This window comes from Theropithecus gelada, chromosome 10 (assembly GCF_003255815.1).
Source record: "Theropithecus gelada isolate Dixy chromosome 10, Tgel_1.0, whole genome shotgun sequence".
NCBI classification, from domain to species: domain Eukaryota; kingdom Metazoa; phylum Chordata; class Mammalia; order Primates; family Cercopithecidae; genus Theropithecus; species Theropithecus gelada.
In genome coordinates, this window is record NC_037678.1 from 52,663,789 (window position 1) to 52,680,701 (window position 16,913).

The 16,913-nt window shown below is 51.3% G+C and overlaps 1 protein-coding gene across 4 annotated transcripts; it reads left to right on the forward strand.

Annotated features, from left to right (window-relative positions):
- Positions 1-1,745: 1,745 nt before the first annotated feature.
- On the forward strand, positions 1,746-14,025 carry SPATA2 (spermatogenesis associated 2). 4 transcript variants are annotated; one of them, XM_025398962.1, is made up of 4 exons: positions 1,763-2,119; positions 6,938-7,062; positions 8,902-9,339; positions 10,608-14,025. In XM_025398962.1, the coding sequence occupies exons 3-4, from the start codon at positions 9,004-9,006 to the stop codon at positions 11,832-11,834; spliced, it is 1,563 nt and encodes a 520-aa protein (XP_025254747.1). In that variant the 5' UTR covers positions 1,763-2,119; positions 6,938-7,062; positions 8,902-9,003; the 3' UTR covers positions 11,835-14,025. The 4 variants fall into 4 exon arrangements, with proteins under 4 accessions (XP_025254745.1, XP_025254747.1, XP_025254748.1 ...); XM_025398960.1 differs by lacking the exon at positions 6,938-7,062 and having other exon boundaries at positions 1,746-2,119; XM_025398961.1 differs by lacking the exons at positions 1,763-2,119; positions 6,938-7,062 and adding an exon at positions 3,747-3,994.
- Positions 14,026-16,913: the final 2,888 nt, after the last annotated feature.

Genomic DNA, 16,913 nt, shown 5'->3' on the forward strand with positions numbered 1-16,913 from the left:
TTTGGGAGGCCAAGGTGGGCGGATAACGAGGTCAAGAGATCCAGACCATCCTGGCCACCATGGTGAAACCCCGTCTCTACTGAAAATACAAAAATTAGCTGGGCGTGGTGGCGCTTGCCAGTAATCCCAGCTACTTGGGAGGCTGAGGCAGAAGAATCACTTGAACCCAGGAGGTAGAGGTTGCAGTGAGCCGAGATTGCACCACTGCACTCCAGCGTGGCTACAGAGCAAGATTCTGTCTCAAAAAAAAAAGGAAAAAAAAAAAAAAGGCTGGGGGCGATGGCTCACAACTGTAATCGCAGCACTTTGGGAGGCCAAGGCGGGTGCATCACGAGTTCAGGAGATCCAGACAATCCTGGCTAACATGGTGAAACCCCGTCTCTACTGAAAATACAAAAAATCAGCCAGGCGTTGTGGCGGGCCCTTGTAGTCCCAGCTACTCGGGAGGCTGAGGCAGGAGAATGGTGTGAACCCAAGAGGCGGAGCTTGGAGCTTGCAGTGAGCTGAGATCGTGCCATTGCACTCCAGCCTGGGTGACAGAACGAGACTCCGTCTTTAAAAAAAAAAAAAAAAGATGAGAAATGTGACTTTCTTTGGAGACTTTGGGTCTTTTCTGATAGTAGATGTCACCAAGTTTCGATGACCAGGGTTTCCTACTGGTAAAGCCCTTCTTCAAAATCTTTGTTTCTCTTTTGGCTGTCACAGACCCACAGAGCTGGAGGGGACTTTTTTTTTTTAGCAGTCCCACGTGAAAATGCAATATTGTAAGAGCTACCAAACCAGAGTGTTGAGTTGTTGTAAAGGCAGACTTAAGGTGGGACAGTTTGTCTCAGATGAAATTCCTGTGAACATTATCACGTTGCAGATAATGAAGAGAGGAGCTTAAACATGAGCTGATAAAGAACACAGGGACCTTGAGCGGTGCTCAGGCAATGACAGGTAAACACAGTAATGCTACTGTTTGGACAGCGGATTGCTGGTTCTCCAAACGTTTCCCAGTATTAAGTCACTGATTCATCACACAAGGCCCACCAGTTTTAGCTGGGGTCACCGAGACTCAGAGTGAGAATCCTACAATCAATGAACATCTATTGTGTGCCTCCTCATCAGACATGTGCGGAGCTTGGGGGGAAATAGATGAATAAGAAGCTCAGGGTCTGGTGGGGATGTCAGATTTTATATATATATATATATATAATTTATCTGAAAGTGTTGGGATTACAGGCGTGAGCCGCCGTGCCTGGCTTTTTTTTTTTTTTTTTTTTTTTTAAGAGACATGGCCTTGCTATATTGCCCAGGTTGGTCTCGAACACCTTGGATCAAGCGATCCTCCCGCCTCAGCCTCACGAGTAGCTGGGACTACAGTCGCGTGCCACCACGCCTGGCTTTATTAATTTTACAGGTTATAAAGCTGAGACTCAGAGAGGTTAGGTAACTTGTCCAAGGTCACACAGCTAGTAAGTGGCAAAGCTAAAAATGGGACCCACGCTCTTAACCGTCGCCCACAGCCCGTAACACCGACAGCCCTAGCAAGGCTGGATTCCAATCACGCGTGATTTCAGCGTCTCACTGGCTCTCTTTGAGCCTCAGTATTTCTGTTCGTACAATGGGGGCGAGGGATCCGACCGTTAGCCCCTGCTTGCTTGTGCGGAGTCATGAATGCAGCTCCAGGCTCCGGAGCGGTTTCCATGACAACCCGGCCAGCCACCATCCCTAAACCGAGTGGCTTCCGTCACGTCCGGCCTGTTTACTTCCGGGTCCCAGCCCCAGACGCGACGATGGCTCGTTAGGCCCCAAACTGCCGTTCCGCCGCTTTCGTCCTCGTTCTTCGGCCTTCCGCTTTGTTCTCGGCCTCTGGCTTGTAGTCTCCGTCGGCCGCGGGCATCGACCGCTTCCCGGAGCCAGCGCGCAGCCGTGGTCCACCCTCTCTTCGGGCCCGCCTCCTGGCGACTTCACTTCCGGGCCGAGTGTTTCCGGGTCGCTGCTGGCCCGCGGGTACTGGTCTCAGTACCCCTGCAGCCGGCCGGAGCGGCTAGAGCCCAGTGGGCCCCGGCTCCGGCGGCAGCCGCGCCCCCCGCTTGCTTCCCTCGGCCGGGCAGCCCTCGGCGGCAGTGTCAGGGTGAGTGACGGGCGGCCGCGAGCGGAAAATGTCTCCGGGGCTTCCCCAGGTGGAGGGGGCGCCAGACAGCGGCAGGGCTCGGCTGGCCCGTTAGCGGGGTCCCCTCACGGCAGGCAGGACTACAGGTGGGCCCGTTGTTTCGGCGCTCCCGGGACCCCCAGCCTATCCTCAGGATCCCCATTCTCCTGGGAGCTGCCTTGTAAGCTCCTGGAACCCACCGATGGTGGCTCAGGGCCGCTCAAGAGGAGCACCCTCTCTTCGGCGACTGGCCAAACAGAAGGACACCCCGATTTCGCCACGAGGCGGTTACTGCGCAGGGGTTCCCAGTTCAGACTCTGGCGGCACACCTGGGTTTGTACTCACTGTGTGACCTTGGATAAGTCACTTCTTAAGAGCCTCAGTTGCCTGTTTAAGTGTGATTGAACCTGGTTACTAGGGCTGGAGTAGAGATGGAATGAGATCATGCAGGGCCCCTGGCATACAGCAGGCGTCCAGTAAGTGATAGTTCCTGTTACTTCATTCAATTCACGAACCCGTGGGGAGGGCCAGAATTTGAGACTGGGCTGTTTTTCACAACTGACGTGGCCCCCCGAGGCTGTAGGAATGACCGAGCTGGGACTTAGCAGCCGCCAGCTTCTGTCCCTTGCAGGGAGGGAAACAGCTTCCTTCAGAGGCAGCTGCCACTAGGGAAGCTTCTTTCAGCACCGCTGAGGTTATTTTCAGAGGTTTGGAAGGACTCTGTGTGAATTTCTTTGGAATCTAGTAGGAGTGTGGGGACCTTCTGGTGTTTCACAGCCCGTGGAAGGTGCCTTGGATGTGTCTCGGAGCCTCTTGCTTGGAACGAGTGCATTGGTGTGGGTGGGGAGGTGGAGGGGGTTGAACTGACTTCCTCGTCTGCTGTTTGGAGGCTGATGGAGCTAGACCAGAGATGTGTAAACCTGTGGACAGGGGCAGTGCACAGACCAAAATAGCTCTGCCTGTGCAGAGAGGGGGCGCCTTCAAATACTGCTTGGGGAACATTTCTGCTTGAATGGGCCAGCTGAGGTAAAGCCAAGCGAATGCTTTGCTACTCGGAATCACTTCACTTCCATGCAGTGGGAGCCTAAACAGATACAGCTTTCCTCTTAGATGTTTAGAAAATAACTAAAGAAGCCGCTGCCTCCCTGACTGCAGTATCTCTCTTTCCATTGACTTGCTTTTCAAGAGGGTGCCTAGATTGTGGGTTCAGGAGGTGCTGACTGGAGCTGTTGACTCTGGGCACCTGCCTGCCTCTATGTTCAGGATATTCACAGTGCTGTTTTTTTGTCTTTTGGGTTTTTTTTTTTTTTTTTTTCTCCCACCAGACTGGCGCGGCTTGGCGTTCCAATCCTTGGGTTGCTTGGAGAAATTAACAGCTTCTGTCGTTGGGCTGTCTCGGTCTCCTGTAACCACGATGTTTTTGCAGAGAGCGTATTTTGTTGTTCTTGCAGAGTGCTGGGAATGAATTGCTGGCTCTGTGCTCAGAAAAAACACCAGCTCTGACCAGCTACAAGGCATCTTGTATTCTCAGAAAATGTTTTCAGCAGGGATGATGTCAGCTGCTTCATCACTGGCCGATGTCTCTGGCCAGCCTCTTTCCTCGGCCCTTGAGCTTACATCATATAGAGATTAGCTCTCCTAGCCCCATTCGGTGTGGGAAGATGGGAATTTTGCTACTACAGGAATTTTTGTAACTCAACTCTGCTCGCGCCGCCATAAGGCATTCTAACTTAGCCAAACACTTTAGAGTAGAGCTGTCCAGCAGATGCAGCAGGATGGCTTTGCAAGAGTTGGAGTTTTGGCGTTAGACCTAGGTTCAGAGCTCAGAGCCACTTCTTCCTAGCCTTATGACTTAGGGTAAGTGAGTTGGCCTCTCCGAGCCTCAGTTTCCTCTTTAACCTTGGATCTATCCTATGGATTTCATTGTTTTTCATAGAGCAGTTAGCAGAGAGCTGCCACACAGTAATCCCTTGGTAAATGGTACTGATGTAACAATAAATGAGTGAGATAAATTGGAGAAAGCCCAGGCATCAGGGCCTGCCAACAAGAGTTCAGATTCCAGCTCTGATCCTTTCAAACTCTGTTGGACAGGTTGTTTTAATGGGAGAGCCTGTTTTCCTTATAGAGTTGTGAGGATTAAATGGGATGATGTAGGTAAAGTGGGAAGCCCAATACTTAGCACATAGTAGGACCTCAGTAATTGTTAGTCTCTTTCTTTCCTTTCCTTACTGACTGATTGAGACAGAATCTTGCTCTGTCACCCAGGCTGGAGTGCAGTGGTGCCATCATAGCTCACTGCAGCCTCAAACTCCTGGGCTCAGTGGATCCCCCCACCTCAGACTCCCAAGTAGCTAAGACTATAGGTGCATGTCACCACACCCACCTAATAATAATAATAATAATTATTATTATTATTATTTTTGTAGAGATGGAGTCTATGTTGTCCAGGCATGTCTTGCCCTTAATTATCTTTTAGCTTTTACTTTCTTCTGCCTTTTCCCTCACCTACCCAGGTTGTTTTGAGATTTGTTTTAGATATTTTGGACTTCCTGTCCTTGTTGTTCAGATTTTGAACATCAGCTGGGCTGTTTGGATCCCTTTGCTTTATTTATTGTTTTTCAGCAACAAACAAGGGTGTGGACTGTGGTGCGATTATAGAGCAGCATACGCTGAGCCGAGCTTGAGACTGGCTGACTTTGTAAAAAATCAGTCTCTTTGAGTTCAAGGCTGACTTCCTTGGAAAAAAATTACAACAGTATTCAGAAACTTAATGTCTCTGTGTTTGAATGGTTCTCAGGCTACCAGAAAACAAGCCCTGGGGCCAGAGGCGTGATTGCAGCTTCTCTAAGTCAAGAATGGTAAATGCATGTGTGACTATCCTCTCCAGTGTTGCAAAATACATTTCTTTATGTAGAGATGGAGTTTTTGCTCTGTTGTCCAGGCTGGAGTGCAATGGCACAATCTCAGGTCACTGCAGCCTCTCCTCCCGGGTTCATGCCATTCTCCTGCCTCAGCTTCCTCAGTAGCTGGGATTACAGGCATTCGCCACCACGCCCAGCTAATTTTTGTATTTTTAGTAGAGACGGGGTTTTGCTATGTTGCCTAGGCTGGTCTCAAAATCCCGACTTCAGGCGATCCACCCATCTTGGCCTCCCAGAGTGCTAGGATTACAGGCATGAGCCACTGCACCTGGCCTACATTTTTATTTTTTAAGAGAATATACATTTTAAATTGTTTATTTTTTTATGGACAGAACAGTATGAACATAGAGCACATACATACTTTGATACTAGGTGGTATGCTCTTCCAGCTAGATTTGCAGGCAGGATGTGTCTCCTTCATTGCTGTCCTCTACCTTCCTCACCCATCCCCATTCCCCCACTGGGTCCAGCTCAGGCAGAAGGTGGGGGCTGCAGAAATGCTTGTTGGACATGGGAATCGTGGGGTGGTGAGAGGAATACAGGTTCCAAGTCAGAATGCCAGGCTTGGATTATTGGGTCCATCTGCTGCTAACCTTGAGCTACTTGTTGTACCTCATGCCGTCTTTCTGAGCCTGTTTCTTTGCTCTCCAGCTGATCTCCCAGGATTCTTGGGAGGTACCAATGAGAAACTAAAGTGGTGGCATCATGAATGCTGACATCCTTTACAGCATCCATGCATCTATTTCTCTTTTTCTCTTTCTCTCTCTCTTTTTTTTTTTTTTTTTTTAGAGATGGAGTCTCGCTCTGTTACCCAGGCTGGCTGGAGTGCAGTGGGGCAATCTCGGCTCACTGCAACCTCTGCCTCCTGGGTTCTAGCAATTCTCCTGCTTCAGCCTCCTGAGTAGCTGTGATTACAGGTGCATGCTGCCATGCCCGGCTAATTTTTTAAAAAAATTTTAATAGAGACGGAGTTTCACCATGTTGCCCAGGCTGGTCTCGCAATCCACCTGCCTCGGCCTCCCAAAGTGCTGAGATTACAGGCATGAGCCACCATGCCCGGCTGCAGCATCCATTTCACCTACTTTATCAGGCACAGGCAGGCTCTGTGTTAGGCATTGTGGTGAACAACACAGACATGGTCCTTGCCTTTATGGAGCTTACCAGGAGCTTACCAGCTTGCCAGCTTACCAGGGAGGGTGGGGGGTGGACAAAGAGAGGAAGCTAGTAAATGAATAAAGTTGATAGTTTCAGATTGTGGTTATCGTAGGAGAATGTGACAATACGGAACTGGGAAGGTGAAATAGGGTGGTACCTCTAGGGGCTGATGTTTGAACTGAGGCCTGAATGATGAGAATCTTCATGAGGCATAATTTTATCCTAAGTGCATTTTGTTTTCTTTTGTAAAGACAGGGTATTGCTATGTTGCCCAGGCTGGTCTCAAACTCCTGGCCTCGAGCAATCCTCCTGCATTGGCCTTCCAAAGTTCAGGGATTACAGGCGTGAGCCCCCGCGCCTGGCCCCTAAGTGGATGTGTTTGCCTCCTGTGCTCCTCAGCCTTGTTTGTCGCTGTAGCACTGGGCTCCCTCAGCAGTGCAGTGTGTTGGAGACAGTGGCCTCTCTGTGTCCCTAGTTTTGCTACACATCCTACCTCTCACCCCACCATTAATACCCCCAGGAGTCTCCTCCTGGGTACAAAAACCATGGAGGAGCCAGACTAGTGGCTCATGGAGATGAGGATGATTTTGTTGACCTCATGATAGTTGCCAGGCTCGTAGGACCTTCCTGGCTGAACACAGGTCTGCTAAAGGAGCCCCCCACACGCCAGGCCCAGTCCTGCTGCAACTTCTCTCAGTCCCTTGCCATCTCCCACACTCAGCAGACATTTATGAAGCACACAGCTCACCTTACTGAGCAAGATGGTCACAGTCCTGTACCCACGGAGCTTCTGGGCAGGAGCGGCAGGACCAGAGCATGTGAAAATGCACATCTACCACCCAGTCAGTGGTATCTGCCCCACTCAGAGAAGGCCTGGCCGCTTAGGGCTACAGCAGCGGCCATCGAGGACTTCCTGGAGCCGGCTCTCTGAGCAGCTTCGTATCCCGTCATGCTTAATCCTCTTGCCAGCTCTGGACAGAGGCGCTATTATTAACCCCTTGTTTCAGATGAGAAAACCGCCACCCAGGGAGGTGGAGCAATTTGCCCGAGTAACCTGGAGAAGCAGCCCTGGCCTCGCTCGCAGGTACCTGGCCTTGGACCCCATGTCCATGACCCTGCGCGTGTTGTCTCCTTGGCCCTGGCAGTGTCCCTCCATTAATCTGGATTCGCTCCCAGCATTGTGGTGACAAGAATATTGCTGGATCTGTGCCTGTTCTACTAACAAGTGGCTAAGCAGATGACAAGATTGTATAAAGCCTGTGTCCCAGCTCAGAACATTCTATCCTCTTCCAACAGGGGGCTGCAAAGCGCTCTTGTGATAAAGGGGATGCAGGCTGTCAAAGGCTGGTAACAGCATTCCAGGGGCTGGCAGCCACTGTGGCCTCTTTTGAAAATTGTAAAGAAGACCATATCCCTCTCCCCTTGCTATAAACTCTTCAGTGGCTTCACGTGGCTCTTTGTATAAAATATCAAATTCTGAATGTGCTCTTGCAGCCTTGGGGCTGAGGGTCCTGCTGGTGCTGGCAGCTGCCTCTCCTCACGCCCCTGCCCTCGTGGCCTCGGCCTCACTGGCTGCAGTTCTGTTCCTGTGCCAGGCTTCCTGCCTCAGGAAAGCAGGGTGTGGTGGGTAAGGGCATGGACTTTAGAGCCAGATTGCCTGGGTTCTGAGCTCAGCTCCTCTGCCTCTTAAGAGTTCTGTAACCTTGGGCAGTTTCTTTTTCTTAAAAAATTTTTTGTATTTTTGTAGAGATATGGTTTTACCATGTTTCCCAGGCTGGTCTCGAGATCCTGGACTCAAGCCATCCTTCCCTCTCAGCCTCCCAAAGTTCAGGAATTACAGGTGTGAGCCGCCGTGCCTGGCCTACCTTGAGCAGTTTCTAATGTCTGTGTCTCAGTTTGCACATGGGTCCACTGGGGCTAACTGTAGCGCCTCTCTCCTAGGATTGTTTAAGAAGAGAAAGTGAGGCTGGGTGTGGGGGCTCACGCCTGTAATCCTGGCACTTTGGGAGGCCGAGGCCAGTTGATTACTTGAGGTCAGGAGTTTGAGACCAACATGGTGAAACCCCGTCTTGACAAAAATACAAAACTTAGCCAGGCGTGTTGGCGGGTGCCTGTAATCCCAGCCACTTGTGGGGCTGAGGCAGGAGAATCGCTTGAACCCGGGAGGCGGAGGTTGCAGTGAGCCGAGATCACGCCACTGCACTCCAGCCTGGGCAACAGAGCAAGACTCCATCTCAAAAAAAAAAAAAAAGGCGAGTTAGTGTGTGTGAAGCTCGTCACGTGTCTGGAGCGTCTGGTAGTGTTAGCTCAGGGCCTTCCTCTGCTGCAGCTCCTTCCCTGGCCTCTTGACCTGGCAAACTCCTCATCCTTCAGGTCTGTTGCTGTCTCAAGAGGGCTTTCCTAAACTCCCCCTTCCCCAGTGAAACCAGGACAGGAGCCCTTTCTGTACTCACCCACACTTCTCTTTCAGGAATATTAATCGTATTTTTCATTTGCGAGCACAACAAAGTCAAGGTCCGTCTCTCTCTGGCCTCTGTGGTACCCCTGCTTGTAGGACCTGCTCTGTAACGTGCTGCTGGGGCCTGGGGTAGCCTAGGCCAGTTCTGCTGTTCATTTTGCCTCAGCGGCCTGAAGCCGAAGCGCGGACCGTTTCGAGGAATGACATGCTTCTTGTTCCCCTCCTTCCAGAGCACTCCGCTGGTCCAGGCGGCAACATGTCCCTGCTTTTAGCGATGTCCCTGCCTCTAATCCAGAAGCCATGGAGGAGATAAGGTAGCCCCCCTCGATCGGATGGGGAAGCCCAGTTCAATGGATACAAAATTCAAGGATGACTTATTTCGGAAGTATGTGCAGTTCCATGAGGGCAAAGTGGATACCACCACCAGCAGGCAGCGGCCTGGCGGCGATGAGTGTCTGCGGGTGGCAGCATCGACCCTGCTCAGCCTGCACAAGGTGGATCCCTTTTATCGATTCCGGCTGATCCAGTTCTATGAGGTGGTGGAGAGCTCCCTGCGCTCGCTCAGCTCCTCCAGCCTGCGGGCTCTGCACGGTGCCTTCAGCATGCTGGAGACAGTGGGTATCAACCTCTTCCTCTACCCGTGGAAGAAGGAATTCAGGAGCATCAAGGTGAGGTCCTGGAGCAGCCTCCATACAGGCCCTCCTCCTCTCTTCCTGCCCCTGGCAGTCCGTCCTGAGAGGCTGTGCCAGTCTGAGTCCATCCGTCCTCTGCTCTCAGATCCTTCTGGGCTCCACACCTTCCCCGTCTCTCCAGCATCACCTCTGAACTGTTTCTGGCCTGGCTGCCACACCTGAAGCAGAGAGACTGGGAAGGCAGGGGCAGCCAGGTTATACAGGGTCTTGTAGCCCAGGGCAAGGCTTGGATTTGTTCAGAGCAGGCGGGAAAGGAGGTAGTGTGGGATCTGGCTTGCATCTGAAGAGGGTCATTCTGGCTGTGGTATGGGAAGTAGGCTGTAGAGGGGTGGGGAGAGCAGTTAGGAAGCTTCTCAGCGGTCCCAGCAAGCTGAGGGGTGTTCTGGACTAAGTGGTAATAGTAGGGGAGGAGGGGGAATTGAGAGAGGGATCCTGAATCAGACCACGCACAGGAGAGCTGTCACCTAGCCAGGCTTCTTCATTCTGCCGTGGGAGGAGCAGTAATCGAGAGAGGGGATGGCACGGTTGAGCTGTCACCTAGCCAGCCCCTTCAGTCTGCCGTGTTACTCAGCCCATCATGGAAATGCCAGAGAGGAAGGTTCTGATTGTCACCACATTCTGCCTATAATCCGGCCCCTTTATTCACCCAGGCTCCCTCTTCATATGGAGCCGAGTCTTTGCGCCCCACTAGGAAGCGAGAGGTTTTGCTCCCTGTGTTTAAGAAAGGAGCTGCTGCTGGTGGCTCACGCCTGTAATCGCAGCACTTTGAGAGGCCAAGGCGGGTGAATCATGAGGTCAGGAATTGGAGACCAGCGTGACCAACATGGTGAAACCCCGTCTCTACTAAAAATACAAAAATTAGCTGGGTGTGGTGGCAGGTACCTGTAATCCCAGCTACTCAGGAGGCTGAGGCAGGAGAATTGCTTGAAGCCGGGAGGTGGAGCTTGCAGTGAGCCGAGATCGAGCCACTGGACTCCCGCCTGGGCGACAGAGTGAGACTCCGTCTCAAAAAAAAAAAAAAAAAAAGGAGCTGCTGGGTCATTTCCTTGCACAACTCCTGAGTGCTTAGTAAGTCCCAGCCCTGCCTCCTCTGCCTCCCGCAGGGTAAGGCTGTCAGGATCCTTCCCTGCCCTGCCCTTTCCCCACCGCCCCACTTCAGAGCTGGATATCCTTTGCTTTGACATAGTCTGTCTTGTGTCTCTGAGAGAAAACCCCACCTCTCTTTTCTACTCCCTTCCTTCTAGACCTACACGGGCCCTTTTGTTTATTATGTCAAGTCGACATTACTGGAAGAGGACATCCGAGCCATCCTGAGCTGCATGGGCTACGCACCTGAGCTGGGCACTGCATACAAGCTCAGAGAGCTCGTAGAGACCCTCCAGGTGAAGATGGTCTCCTTCGAGCTCTTTCTGGCCAAAGTCGAGTGTGAGCAGATGCTGGAAATCCACTCACAAGTGAAGGACAAGGGCTACTCCGAGCTGGACATCGTGAGCGAGCGCAAGAGCAGTGCGGAGGACGTGCGCGGCTGCTCAGACGCCCTGCGGCGGCGGGCAGAGGGCCGGGAGCACCTGACGGCCTCCATGTCACGAGTGGCACTCCAGAAGTCAGCCAGCGAGCGGGCGGCCAAGGACTACTACAAGCCCCGCGTGACCAAGCCCTCGAGGTCGGTGGATGCCTATGACAGCTACTGGGAGAGCCGGAAGCCACCACTGAAGGCCTCATTGAGTCTTCGGAAGGAGCCTGTGGCAGCGGATGTGGGGGATGACCTCAAGGACGAGATCATCCGCCCGTCCCCTTCGCTGCTGACCATGGCCAGCTCTCCCCATGGCAGCCCGGATGCCCTTCCACCTGCTTCCCCCAGCAACGGCCCGGGCTTGCTGCGCGGTACCTACTTCTCCACTCAGGATGACGTGGATCTGTACACAGACTCCGAACCCAGGGCCACCTACCGTCGGCAGGATGCTCTGCGGCCGGATGTGTGGCTGGTCAGAAACGATGCCCACCCCCTCTACCACAAGCGCTCGCCCCCTGCCAAAGAGTCCGCCCTCTCCAAGTGCCAAAGCTGTGGGCTGTCCTGCAGCTCCTCCCTCTGCCAGCGCTGTGACAGCCTGCTCACCTGTCCTCCAGCTTCCAAGCCCAGCGTCTTCCCCAGCAAGGCCTCCACTCATGACAGCCTGGCCCACGGGGCATCTCTGCGGGAGAAGTACCCAGGCCAGACTCAGGGCCTCGACCGCCTCCCGCACCTTCACTCCAAATCGAAGCCCTCCTCCACGCCCACTTCCCGCTGTGGCTTCTGCAACCGCCCAGGTGCCACCAACACCTGCACCCAGTGTTCAAAAGTCTCATGTGACGCCTGCCTCAGTGCTTACCATTACGACCCCTGCTACAAAAAGAGTGAGCTGCATAAGTTCATGCCCAACAAGCAGCTGAACTACAAGTCCACCCAGCTCTCCCATCTCGTGTACAGATAGACCGGCCTCGCCCCTTCCAGCTCCAAGGGCTACATCACCAACCTTTCGGGTTTCACGGTGAAGAAGTACTCATGCATTGATCTCAGAGGCGGAGGCCTGCACTTGACCATGTAGGTGGCAGAGATCGTGGGCTGACTGTGTCCACGTGGGAGTTCACTTAGCGACTCAGATGTTTCAACCAATGGCTGCTTTGTTGTCTGACAAGGGAGAAGGTGGCACTTCCGTTCAGATTCATTTTGCTGATCTCTCCACTCCCTGTTCAGTTGGTTCTTTTTTTTGGGGTTGGTTTGGTTTTGTTGTTTTGTTTTTCCTTTAAAGAGGATTTCTATCTCTGGGACCCTCACCGCACCTACCCCTCCCATTACAAAGCCGACTTGGACTGGGAAGGGCCCTTCAGGCCACCAGACATCCACCTGGAGCGGCGAGCTAGAGGCCTGTTGGCTTGTGAAATGAGCCCTCCTGCCACACGGGGCCTCTCCCAAAGGCTCATCCCTTGGCCGCCCCCTTCCCAAACGCAAGGATCCCCAGCTGGACTTCCCACCCCTGGCTTTCCCACCTCTCCAGGTGTCAAAGGTGAACCAAGTCCAGTATTAGCTGAATGTCATTTTGTACACCACAGCTCAGTCAGCCCATGGCCTTCGTGAACTTTGCTCCAACACACTGATGTGGGGGCTTCCCACAGCAGGACTGACTGCCCCCCTTTTCTGTTGTTTGCACATGCCCCTCTTACTGTACTACCAATAGATATTTTTGAGATTTATTTTTAAATAAATATTCAACTTGCTGTGTGTTTCAACGTGGTTAAAAAAATGAATTATGTAGCTATTTATTAAATGCCCTGGGTTCTTTAGTCTTCCAAGGGAGGGCCTCGCGCCCATTCATATTGTATCCTCCACTCACTACGGCCCAAAGGGAGAGGAGAGTTTGGGGTAGGGAGGAACAGACACGAAGCCTCCTTCTCTTGAGCTGGTGGAGAGTCACTGTCTTCCCTGCAGTAACTAGCTATACACCTACCTCCAGTGTGCACTTAGGGGGTGAGTGCGGGTGTCGAGGTCTGTGTGCCCGCAGACTGCTAACCTAGTGACAATTCAGGGACCTCACCTGTCGGACCTATAGCTTGCTGAGCAGGAACCTCGCACTTCACACTTCTTGAGTCTCGTTTCAGAAAGAAAATCATTTGGGATTCCTACTGCCCCTCCATCTCAGTCCTCTTCTCTTCACCAGTTTCCAGGACTCATCTGCAACATTTGCGATCTTTTTGCACTAAAAGTGGGCAGGAGTCGGCATGTGCCCATCAGACAGACGGCTCCTCAGATGCTCAGCTAAGCCTAAGTGCTTCCAAGCCTGAAGGCCCCTTCAGCTCCTCATGTGAATTACCAGCCCCCGGAGTTTCCTCGTGGGGGTACAAGAGCAGGAGTGGGGCAAGAGATTGGAAATAAAGCCCCTTCCTTGTGAACTAACATATTTTAGCCATAACTGTTTGTGATGTACACAATGTTAAGGGATTTATATGCAGTGGGTTTTTCTGGGAGAAAGTTATTCAGCTCTTGAGCAAGTTTAAGTCTGGCTGAATCCTGAGGCCACTGTGAATTTGCTGATGTTCTTCCAACTCAGTTGAGTGATTTTAAGGTTTTCCAAATCTTCTATGGCTCTTTTTTTTAATATATACATATATATATATATCTCTATCTGGTAGATCACATGTAGATGTACAGTGTGTATGTTAAGCTGAATTTCAACCAACTTTATTACTAAGACCAGCCTAGCGGGGTATTCATCTTTGATGTTCTTCCTTTTCACCTTTCAGAATCAGCACTGGCTGGCCCGCTCCTGAGAGCCCTAGTTTTCTAGTTTTCCATTTCCAGATTGCGTCAGCATTACAGTAACTAACTCTTTTTAACCAACCGTGATGCCACGTAACTTACCCAGTGGACGAAAGCAGGAGTGACTAACACATCGTAGGAGGGAAAGTCCAGTGTACCTGTCATCACGGATGCACTGTGGTCACAGACTGGAATAGGAGATACTACAGCCCTGCTCCCTGGTGTGCATCTTACTGGATGAGGTTGCCGTGACTGAGGTAGTTAAATACATGCTAATTTAAAAATGCAGGTGTTTTGCATTTGATTTCTACCAAGAGTTGAAATGTTGAGAGATGATTAAAAATAATAAAGTGTCTTCCATTGTTAAATGAAGTGTTTGGGGTCTTGTGTCCTCTGTCCCCGCTTCTTTGAAGTTTGGTTACTTGGGAGTTTATTTTTCCTCAAGTGGTATTTAGTTTTTTAATGACAAGACTTAAATTTTCTCTTCCATGAAACTGACAAATAGCATTTGAGTGCTATACTGTGAGCCTAGCACTTTTTATTTTTTTAATTTTTTGTAAAAAATGTTTTGATTTTTTTTTTCTTTTTTTTTTTTGAGACGGAATCTCGCTCTGTCACCCAGGCTGGAGCACAGTGGCGCAATGTCGGCTCATTGCAAGCTCCGCCTCTTGGGTTCACGCCATTCTCCTGCCTCAGCCTCCCGAGTAGCTGGGACTACAGGCGCCTGCCACCACACCCGGCTAATTTTTTGTTATTTTTAGTAGAGACGGACAGGGTTTCACCATGTTAGCTAGGATGGTCTCCATCTCCTGACCTCGTGATCTGCCCGCCTCTGCCTCCTAAAGTGCTGGGATTACAGGTGTGATCCACTGCGCCTGGCCTTGTTTTTTTTTTTTTTAATTTAAGACAGGGTCTTGCTCTGTTACTTCCCAGTCTGGAGTACAGTTGTGTGATCATGGCTAGCTGTAGCCTGGACCTCTTGGACTTGAGTGATCCTCCCACCTCAGCCTCCCAAGTAGCTACAGGTGCGCACCACTACGTCTGGCTAATTTTAATTTTTTGTGGAGGTGGGGTCTCACTATCTTGCCCAGGCTGGTCTCAATCTCCTAGGCTCAAGTGATCCTTCCACCAGGCATTTGTATCCTGAGACTATGTGCATGATCTTGTTTGCTAGCTTCAGTCATCCTGTGAAATAGGCACTGTTATGATCTCCATCTTGCATATGGGGAAATGGCGGTACAGAGTTCAGATGTTTTCCAAGGAGGGGACTGCATCATCCAGGAGAAATGCTTGTTACTAGAGACAAAGAAGCATTAATAACATTGGAAGATGTATTTATTTATTTATTTATTTTGAGACAGAGTCCCGCTCTGTTGCCCAGGCTGGAGTGCTATGGCGCAATCTCGGCTCGCTGCAATCTCTGCCTCCTGGGTTCAAGCAGTTCTCCTGCCTCAGCCTCCTAAGTAGCTGGGATTACAGGCATGTGCCACCACGCCCAGCTAATTTTTGTATTTTTAGTAGATGGGGTTTCACCATGTTGATCAGGCTGGTCTCAAACTCCTGACCTCGTGCTCCACCCGCCTCGGCCTCTCAGAGTGCTGGGATTACAGGCGTGAGCCACTGCGCCCGGCCTGGAAAATGTTTTTTAAAAGTTAATTCCATTTAAATTTTTTTCCATCCATTTAACTGTCTCGAGGAGGGAGTCAGTTTGATGCTTCCTTGTCTTTAACAGAGAAACCTGGCATCAGACACAGCCTGTGGCAGGCTCTTAGCAGGTTTTGTTACCTTCTGTCTAGGGCAGGCCATGCTACTTTTCCATTATAACAGTGACAGGTTTGCTTTAAAAATAAATTTAAGGGCTGAGCGCAGTGGCTCACGCCTGTAATCCCAGCACTTTGGGAGGCCGAGGCGGGAGGATCACCTGAGGTCAGGAGGTTGACCTGCCTGGCCAACATGGTGAAACTCCGTCTCTACTAAAAATACAAAAATTAGCTGGGCGTGGTGGCGGGTGCCTGTAATCCCAGCTACTCGGGAGGCTGAGGCAGGAGAATCGCCTGAACCCGAGAGATGGAGGTTACAACGAGCCAAGATCGTGCCATTGCACTCCGGCCTCGGTGACAAGAGTGAAACTCTGTCTCGGAAAAAAAAAAAATCAAGGTGTTTTTTTCTTAAGTGAGGATTGACTTAAAACCAAATACATGGCAGAAATGTTAAGGCAGCAGCAGCAGCCCTGTGCCCACCCACTGACCATGCTGCTGTGTGGGCTCCCACCAGGCAGCTCAGCTGTCAGGGCAGACACTGAACAGGTTTCTCCATTTCATTCGCTGGCTGAACAAATACCCAGGCCTTGGGCCAAAACCAGGCTCAGGTGCTGGATTGCTTTGAGCGATAGCATAGGAAACGGCATTGCCACCCTGGCTGTTGGAGTTAGCAGTTTCCTGGAGATGCACACCTACCGTGGGAGAGCTAAGGAAGCCAGGCGCTCGCTCCGCATCAAAGGGGAGCAGGGACTTCAGAGCAGATTGCTCCATTTGCATATGTTTAAACCTCATTGGGCCCACCAGCTGGACAGCATTAGCTCTGCTGACCAATCTGTGGCACCTGGGATGCTAGATTACCAGTCTCAGGGATGAGAGCTGTGGCAGACACCAAACTGTACCCCAGTCTCCATCCCTTCCCCCTTGTAGTAGAAGCCCTGGTTTTCAAATCTGTGGCCAGCTATAATAAAGTCTTCCTGCAGCCACATGTGGTCGGATGACTGTCTGGTCCCTGGATGGAGAGGTGTTTGTGTGGTGTCTGGGCATGGCCTTCAAGGAAGGGAGCTTGCCCTTCACACCCCGCCCCTCTTCCTGGCTGGAATGGCTGTGATGGCTGGAGATGGAGCTGCTCTGTGAAGCTGAGGGGGCCGATTGAGGAAAGGGTGGGCAGCAGGTACAGCAGCTGGCCCTGATGCTCTGGAGGCTGCCCCCAGGGCCTGCCCATGCTGCCTGCCTCTAGGTCTGTTATATGAAAAATAAACTGTTACGTCACTTAAGTCACTTTCCCCCCAGTTTGTCTATTTTTAAAACCTTTTTGTTTACAAAAGACGTGAAGCCTAATCTGGGCAACATAGTGAGACCCCATTAAAAAAAAAATTAGATGGGCATGGTGGCACATGCCTTTGGTCCCCAGCTACTTGGGAGGCTGAGGTGGGAGGAACAAGCAAAAAAGTGAAACTAGTATAATGAATCCAAGCTTCAGCAATTGAACAGTTAGT